This window comes from Ostrea edulis, chromosome 7 (genome assembly GCF_947568905.1).
Source record: "Ostrea edulis chromosome 7, xbOstEdul1.1, whole genome shotgun sequence".
NCBI classification, from domain to species: domain Eukaryota; kingdom Metazoa; phylum Mollusca; class Bivalvia; order Ostreida; family Ostreidae; genus Ostrea; species Ostrea edulis.
In genome coordinates this window covers 5,635,761-5,645,078 of record NC_079170.1, presented here as the reverse complement: position 1 = coordinate 5,645,078, position 9,318 = coordinate 5,635,761, and the positions used below count along the sequence as shown (strand labels likewise).

The following is a 9,318-nucleotide window of genomic DNA, read 5'->3' as shown; positions in this document are numbered from 1 at the left end:
TCAAACTTTTACATTCAAATGTACAGGTAAAATCTTTGAAAATCTTCTCAAGAACCACTATGCCAGAAAAAAATACTAATTTACATGAAAGCCTCCTGACATAGTGCAGATTCAAGTTTGTTAAAATTATGGCGTCCGAGTGTAGGATAGGGCCATATTAGGGGATCACAGTTTTATAGATAAATATATACATGTATAGGAAAAATCTTTTAAAAATCATCTTCTGAAAAATCACTGAGCCAAAAAAGTTTGAATTTACCAGAAAGCTTCCTGACATAGTGCAAATTCAATTTTTTTTTTAAATCATGCCCCCAGGAGAAGGGTGGATTGATTGATTGTATATTGTTTAACGTCCCTCTCGAGGATATTTCACGAGTTCATATGGAAACGACTGGAGAAAGGTGGAGTCACAATAAGGGATCAAAGTTTTGTATACAAATATAAAGGGAAAATCTTTAAAAATCTTCTTCTCAATAACCATTGGGCCAAAGAAATTTACATTTACCCGAAAGCTTCCTGACATAGTGATTCAAGTTTATAAGATTCATGGACCCTGGAGGTAGGATGGGACCACAATAGGGATCAAAGTTTTACATGTGAACATGTGGGGAAATCCTTATATCCTTAGGATAGGAGAACTATTTTCTGAACTTTACGTTGAGACATGATGGGTTGGAGAACTATTTTCTGAACTTTACGTTGGGTGGTGAGGGGGTGAGAACTGATTTCTGAACTTTACTTGGATGGTGAGGGGGTGAGAACTGATTTCTGAAATTTACGTTGGGTGGTGAGGGGGTGAGAACTGATTTCTGAAATTTACGTTGGGTGGTGAGGGGGTGAGAACTGATTTCTGAAATTTACGTTGGGAGGTGAGGGGGTGGGGTGGAGAACTATTTCCTGAACTTTACGTCGGGGGGATGAGGGGGTGGAGAACTATTTTTTGAACTTTACGTTGGGAGGTGAGGGGGTGGAAAACTATTTTCTGAAATTCATATTGGGAGGTGAGGGATGGAGAACTATTTTCTGAACTTGACGTCGAGACGTGATGGGTTGGAGAACTGTTTTCAGAACTTTATGTAGTGAGTTGACAGGGATGATAACTATTTTATGAACTTTACGTTGAGACAAGAGGGGATGACAGGGTTACATGGTTTTTTTGTAGACGTTCTTGTTCTAATAGTATAATATAATGGTGGGAAGAAATAATTTTGGTTACCTAATGCTTAATGTTGAAATCAATTTTACAGGGTAGCAGTTACTTGAGATGTCCAGCTGATTGATGAGGATAATTTCCCTGAGACTCTAACATTTTGTAGGACTTGGATAGCTCTATTGCTGTAAAAATTGTCAGGTTTGTTAATGAAATTATGTAAATTGTTTTATAACTCATTCAGACAATGGCTGGGACAAATAGTGTTAACCCTTTTTAGCTCATATGAGCTGAAAGCTAAAGTGAGCTATTCTGATCATATTTTGTCCAGCATCAGTCTTTTAGTCTCTTCATAACTTTTAACATTTTTGACTTCTTCTCAAGCACCACACAGCTAATATCACTCACCTGATTTTCTTCCGCTTTTTAGCGAAATTCCGCTCTTTACATTTGTGCGATCGGTTAATAAATTTGTATTCCACTTTTTAAAAATAGATATACATGACTATTTTTATCCGGTGAATCTATTTTAGATCCTTTCATACTATCTTTCATCATTGGACGTAACACGCAATTTCATTGGTTCTTGGAAGCTAGTAGTTTATGTTTAACCTATCGTTGGTAGTTTCACTGAGAATGTTGGTCACGGTAAAAATCCGTAATGGATGCCAAACTTCTACGACCTGTGTTGGAGAATATTTCGCAAATTTGACCTATCTCTTACAATTCAATAGTGATGAGCAGCAAGGTTCAAGTTTCCCCATAAGTTTTGAAATATAAGTCAAACTTCAAGGTCAAGATTTCAAAGACAATAGTGTAAAATGAAAGGTTCTGTGTCAGAAGGAATCTAAAGGCCGTACTTTATTTAGTTCAGGAGATACTGTCTAAGGTTGGGTTTCTTTAAAACAAATCAGACGGTAAGGTTTAGATCACAAGGTTGAAATCTCTGGTAATATCAGGAAGGTCTTTTTACATAGAAAGTCGATATATGAAATATGAGAGCCATATGACTCACAATTCAATAGTTAGTAGCAATGTTAAAGTAGGGGGCAGATATACAGGACAGGACAATATGCCCCCCCCCCCTCCCCAGCTATAGTCGCAGGGGTATAAAACACTTGAATCCACACACCTGCTACACTTGAAAATGATTTGTTGAAGTGAATTACCTGCACTATCTAAACGTGTTTGCATATTAACATGATTAATGATGACCCTGCTGTTTTTGAGATTAAAAAGAATTTCAAAAACATTTCCTTAAAAACTTGTGTCCATTATTGTGGTTCACCCCCCCCCCTCCCCGAGGACCACATTTGTGATATGATTAATTATGACCTTCTCGTTCTTTTGAAGAAGAAATTTCCTTTATATCTCCATGTAAAACTTTGACCCCTGATGAGGCCCTACACAAACCCAAGGAGGCCATGGTTTTAACAAACTTGTATCTATACTATATCAGAAAACTTTTACCTCAATCTCATTTTTTCTTGCCCAGTGGTTTTTGAGAGATATTTAGCTCACCTGAGCTGAAAGCTCAAGTGAGCTTTTCTGATCGCTTTTTGTCTGTAGTCTGTCCGTCTGTCTGTCCATCTGTCTGTTAAACATTTACATTTTCAACTTCTTCTCCAAAACCACTGGGCCAATTTCAACCAAACATGGCCAAAAGCATTCTTGGGTGAAGGGCTTTCAAGTTTGTTCAAATGAAGGGCCATATCCCTTTCAAAGGGGAGATAATCACAAAATCGCAAAAATAGGGTGGGGTCATTTAAAAATCTTCTTCTCAAGAACCACTGGGCCAGAAGAGCTGAAATTTACCTGAAAGCTTCCTGACATATTGCAGATTCAAGTTTGTTCAAATCATGGCCCCCGGTGGTAGGATGGGGCCACAAGGGGGATCAAAGTTTTACATACAAATATATAGGAAAAATCTTTAAAAATCTTCTTCTCAAGAACCACTGAGACAGAAAAGCTGATTTTTACATGAAAACTTACTGACATAGTGCAGATTCAAGTTTGTTCAAATCATGGCCCCTAGGGATAAGATGGGGCCCCAAGGGGGGATCAAAGTTTTACGCACAAATATATAGGGAAAAACTTTAAAAATCTTCTTCTCAAGAACCACTAAGCCAGAAAAGCTGAGGTTTACATGAAAGCTTCCTGACATAATGCAGATTCAAGTTTGTTCAAATCATGGGCTCCGGGGGGTTGGATGGGGCCACAATAGGGGATCAAAGTTTTACATACAAATATATAGGAAAAATCTTCTTCTCAAGAACCACTGAGCCAGAAAAGCTGATTTTTACATGAAAACTTACTGACATAGTGCAGATTTAAGTTTGTTCAAATCATGGCCCCTAGGGATAAGATGGGGCCCCAAGGGGGGATCAAAGTTTTACACACAAATATATAGGGAAAAACTTTAAAAATCTACTTCTCAAGAACCACTAAGCCAGAAAAGCTGAGGTTTACATGAAAGCTTCCTGACATAATGCAGATTCAAGTTTGTTCAAATCATGGGCTCCGGGGGGGGGGGGGGTTGGGGGGGGGGGGGGGGGGGGGGGTTGGGGGGGGGGGGGGGGGGGGGGGGGGGGGTTGGATGGGGCCACAATAAGGGATCAAAGTTTTACATACAAATATATAGGAAAAATATTCTTCTCAAGAACCACTGAGCCAGAAAAGCTGATTTTTACATGAAAACTTTCTGACATAGTGCAGATTCAAGTTTGTTCAAATCATGGCCCCCAGGGGGTAGGATGGGGCCACAAGTGGGGGAGGGGGGTCAAAGTTTTACATACAAATATAGGAAAAAGCTTTTAAAATCTTCTTCTCAAGAACCATTGAGCCAAAGAAGTTGACATTTACATGAAAGCTTTCTGACATAGTGTAGATTCAAGTTTGCAAAGGGTAGTTTGGGCCATAATAGGGACTAAGGTTTTACATGCAAATATATATGGAAAGTCTTCAGATATGGGCCAAGGTGACCAGGTGAGCGATGTGGCTCATGGGCCTCTTGTTAAATGACCCACCAATTTTTGCCTTTTCTTGATTATTTTCCCTTTGACTCTTCATTTGAACAAACGGTACTGCCACTGTGGTCTAGAGATTAAATCGCACGCCCCGCATGCTGAAGGCCGGTGTTCGAATCCTGGCCACAACAGATCTAAGTCGTTAGAACAGGTAGTGACAGTTCCATCGTCAAACGCTCGACATCAGGTGTGAATGTCACGGGTCCTCGGAGATGACCTTAAAAATGGATGTACCATGTCACAGTACATTGTAGGTGTGGCATGCTAAAGAACGCTCACTGCTCAATGGCCTTAAAGGGACTGATTCACGATTTTACCCAAAATTTTGTTTTTCACTTTTAATGATCAAAATCTACTGTCTAATGTGTTTGAAAGATTTCACATGAAAATTAAGGTGATACATCATCACAGAAGCTCATTTTAGAGAGTTTATTATTTGTTTTGTAAACAAAGATTTGCGGTATGCTATTGTTTACGAAATTTTCAAAAGAAATGGATATCTATCTAAGTATTATTATATCTTTCACATTTCAAGCATTTTTGGGGTGAAATGTGTCATCTAAAAGTTAAAATGTGTGACTATGCAGAATTAAGATGCATTATATTACAAAATCAATATTTCACTTGTTTGTTTACATAAAAAGACTCGAGTCTTTGTTTACATAACACATATTTAAGGCTAAAATATTACTTTTATTCTTGCATTCAGAAGGTCAAAATTTTGGCTGTCAACATTAAATGAGCTATATTTCTAATGTTTAACATCAAATCGTGAACCAGTCCCTTTAAGTGCCGAATATAGGTCTAAATTTAAATTTTAAACAAGATTCTATCAATCATTTGAACAAACATGAATTCCCTTTACCTAAGGATGAATGGTAGCAATTTTGATTGGAATTGGCCAAGTGGTTGTGGAGAAGAAGATGATAATGTAAAAAGTCAATAACAACAGATAAATTTCAATTGGAAAAGTTCACTTTGTATTGGTTATATTGGCCTGGATAGTTCAGTGTTCAGAGCACCTGCCTATTACATATGTAATACAGGGGTCTCGGGTTTGATTCCCGGTCCAGTCAAACCATTGATATCAGTCTGGATAGTTCAGTGGTTAGAGCAACTGACTAGTAATACAGGGGTCTCGGGTTTGATTCCCAGTCCAGTCAAACCATTGATATCAGTCTGGATAGTTCAGTGTTCAGAGCACCTGACTATTACATATGTAATACAGGGGTCTAGGGTTCGATTCCTAGTCGAGTAAAAACCACTGATATCAATCTGGATAGCTCAGTGGTTAGAGCACCTGACTAATACAGGGGTCTGAGGTCCAATCCCTGGTCCTATCATATCGTGGGAACGAAGGGCCTTGGATTCGATCCCCATTGTGACACCGGTTCAGCCATATCTTCTTTTCCTTCCCATTACATTGACATGTATATAAACATGTAAATATATCACAAACTATCCCTGACAATTCAGTTTGATATGATTACACTTTGTTTATTTTGTAGGACGGTGGAGATTTAGATAAGTGGTGTGATGTTACTGATGGTAAACAGAAGACTGCGACCTTGAATCTGAAGATCTGTGATGAAGACCGGACGTTTGGGGTCACTCTCTGTTACAGTACTACAAATCTAAGTACTCAGTAATAATGTAAGACTGAACTCTGTATCATGTTTATCTAATATATACATTGTAAAATCAAACACATATTGAATTAATTCACAAACAAAATAATGTTCTGTTAAACTCACAAACACAAGTACATGTTACACATCACAAACAGAGGACTGTAATGTACACAGGGCTGTAATGTACACAGGGCTGTAATTAACAAGCTGATGTAATTAACAAGTAGAAGGAATTAACACAGTGCTGTAAGTTACTCTGTGATTAGACATGTAATTAACACTGTGTTGGTAGATGTAATTAACACTGTAGAGCTGTGTAATTAACACTGTGATTATAGATATTGGATTTTCTTCACTTTAGCAGTGTCTAACTCAGCCACAAAGAGGTTGTCTCTGATGTCCACACATAAACCTAATGGAGACTCTAAATGACAGTGAATGTAACGGAGGAACTGTCCGTCCTGATCTAGGATGTGGATACGGTCATTGACAATGTCTGCTGTCAGGATGTGACTCTGGCTGTCTGTAGTGATGCCGACTGGAATAAATGATTGCTCGGTATTAGAGGGATGACCAGTGTATCTAAATCGGAGTTTTCCTGACTGATTGACCACCACTACTGCACTAGCTTCATAGTCAGCCACACAGATATCCAGGTTCCTGTTCTCACTGAGGTATTTATAGTAACTATTAGAAGAATAGAGAGGACGACCCTGATCATCAAACTGAATGCTTTGTTTCTCTGTGGAGCCGGAGTAACGCACGACTTTGTATTGTTCTTCATCATCACTGTACATGGTAACCAGGAGATCGTTACCCGCGGTACAGCAGACATTGCGAGGTCTCCACCCCTGTAGTGTGATCACGGTCTGTATCTGTTTATTCTTAATTAAGTTTATAGTGTTATCATAATAGTCAGTATAAACAAGATCTCCGTCCCGTGTCACTGCTATGTCCCACGGTCCGTTCCCTGACTTGGTTTGTTTTGATGTCAGTAGTTTACTCTGGAGGTTGAGCAGCTTCATGGTTTCGTTATCCCCGCATGTCCAGACTTGATCTTCACTCAGACAGCTAACACTGTATAGTGGTCTATACCCAGTGTCTATGGTGGCGGTGACGCGCGGCTCATCAAGCAGTGGTTTGACTGGAGGAGAAGATACAGCTTCTGCTGACTTCATTGTGTCGCCATGTTCTGTGTTAATGGATAATGGCGACAGAGAACCAAACATTTCATTGAGCTGACCTTTGTTTATTTTCTGAGGAGAGAAACTCGGTAATGTAACTCGGACTTTAGGCGGTAATGTTCTAAATTGGGAATTCCTAGATTTGTAAGTAGAGGTTAAGGAGACGTCATTGGATTTTAGGATTGATTTCAAGTCGGACATGATCTGTTTGAGTTCCGCCATTTTCTGTGTGATTTCTTCTGTATTTTTATTTAGCTCGTCCAGATGTTTAGTTTTCATCTCCGCAATGGCGGATTTCTGTCGGTTGACAATGGCGGTAATCTCCCGGTGTAGGATTTCTCCTTGTTCATCGGCATCTGTCGTCAGTTTCCCGTATTTTGTTTCTAACTTGGCTTTCTCGGTTTCGACATTAGACGCCATTTCTTTATATCGCGGGTAAATTCTTGTCTCGAGTTCTTCTAGATCTTTTTGTAAACTTTCTGTTTTAGCGCTGAACTTTTCCAGAATATCTGATACATCGTGACCTTTATGTTTTCCAAATAAGGCGCAGGTAGAACAGACAGGAACGCCACATTTTTCACAGTAAATTTCACAGTGTTTATCGGCGTGGTCTGGACATTTTGGGTAGTTAGGAGTAGACTTTCTGTGTAAAAACGGCACGACATTGTGTCTTTTAGACGAGTCTGAGAGATGCTTTACTGCACAGTTAACACAGAGATTTATATTACAAAGTTCACAGTGACTCGGTAGGGGGACAGTTTCACAGAGGTCACACAGTAGGACTTCCTGAGCACTGCGCCGGGGATGCATTTCTGATGGCGGGATCACACGAGAAGTTTACTGTTGATTAAATAAAACCGGAATTTCATTTCAAGATGTTGACAGATTAAAACAATTAACGAAATAGAATTATAGTATGATATAAAACACAGCAGTCATTACTATAATAATAATTTAGTCTCACCTTAAAATCCAACATGGCCTCCCTGTTCTTTCGACCTTCCGTCTAGTCCTGAGAATTAAATACCTGTGCGGCGTGTCAGCCTGTATACACTATCTACGTGTTATCGCTTGAGTAAATATATAGTTTTAAAGTTTGCTTTGACCTAGTTTATGTTGGGTAGTTTTGCTAACATTTACGATTAGCAATATCCATTGGGGGGGGGGGGGGGGGGGGGGGGGGGGGGGGGTTCATGCAGTAGACCTCCGTTTTGGTACTAAATACATATTTGTGTTTTGATATACTTTTTTCTGTTGTAGAATGAGTTGAGTGGAATAATGAACCTCCAGATGTCTATGTACACATGTATGAATAAACTGTTGTACTCGCGCATGTGAGCTTATCCTATATTATGTGTTCGAGTTTTATTTCCTTAATGTTTTAGGATTTGTTGAATTAGTGCAGGGGCGGATCCAGAAAGTTTTGAAAGTGTGGGGTCAAGGCGCCCCAGCATATAATTTCCCCCTATGTACAAAGTCAGTATACCGGTAGAGTTTCCCCCTGGTCGGGAAAACCGCCCTGGTATAGAATTTCCCCCCTCCGGATTTCGTTTGTTATAGTTTAATGAAATAGATATGCGCTCATCAATAATATTACGACATTCATAAAACAAAGGAATATTTTTTGAGATGTTGAATTTGGGTTTACTCGCTGAAAACTTTGAAATGCACGTTGTAAATACAAGGTCTAGGTCAATATCATTAGGATTTTTCTTAAAAGGTCGACTAATAGATATACAATTAAAATATCTGAAAAGTAAAATATATGAACTGCACAAATAAAAGTAATTTGTTCTCGTTTATTTAAATTTAAAATTTAAAAAGCATTAACATGCCAAGAAATTCTTAGCAAAATCTCCTGTATAGAAAAACCGTTATAAATCAGTGACCACAATTAAGAGATAAACGACGGCTATTATTAATCAGCATGTAATATGGTCCTATTGAAACCAAGGAATTCAAGACCGGGGAGGATTTCTTGGCATGCTTCTCCCCAACTTCACTATTTCAAATGTTAGATACTAGAAAATAACGACAAAAGCTTGAGATGTCTGAATACATTTTGATATACCATTACACGTTTTGAATAATTTCCTTTTTTTTTAAATACACAAGATCCTGCTCAAAATTTTTTAAAAAAAGATAAGAAGAATTCCTGGGTTTAGATAAGCAAGAGAATTCTAGTAATAGAACTGGAAACGGATACATAGCTAAAATGTAAGAAGAGGGGGGGGGGGGGGGGGTGGGGGGAGGCGTACTGTCATTTAAGAGGAAATTCTATACTGGGACGGTTTTTCCTAGGGGGAAAATTGGGCCCGGTTTAATTC

The 9,318-nt window shown here is 38.8% G+C and overlaps 1 protein-coding gene and 2 long non-coding RNA genes across 3 annotated transcripts; 2 read left to right on the top strand and 1 right to left on the bottom strand.

Moving 5' to 3' along the window:
* The first annotated feature begins 1,221 nt into the window (after positions 1 to 1,221).
* Positions 1,222 to 6,299, top strand: LOC125657014 (uncharacterized). Its single transcript, XR_008796561.1, has 3 exons — positions 1,222 to 1,351; positions 5,685 to 5,814; positions 6,169 to 6,299. It is a non-coding gene; the product is annotated as an uncharacterized LOC125657014 (long non-coding RNA).
* LOC130047747 (E3 ubiquitin-protein ligase TRIM36-like) lies at positions 5,841 to 8,151 on the bottom strand. The gene is made up of 2 exons (XM_056143118.1): positions 7,956 to 8,151; positions 5,841 to 7,831 (listed from the first exon to the last, which is right to left on the bottom strand). The coding sequence occupies exon 2, from the start codon at positions 7,799 to 7,801 to the stop codon at positions 6,140 to 6,142; it is 1,662 nt and encodes a 553-aa protein (XP_055999093.1). The 5' UTR covers positions 7,802 to 7,831; positions 7,956 to 8,151; the 3' UTR covers positions 5,841 to 6,139.
* LOC125657015 (uncharacterized) lies at positions 6,574 to 8,341 on the top strand. The gene is made up of 2 exons (XR_008796562.1): positions 6,574 to 6,674; positions 8,252 to 8,341. It is a non-coding gene; the product is annotated as an uncharacterized LOC125657015 (long non-coding RNA).
* Positions 8,342 to 9,318: the final 977 nt, after the last annotated feature.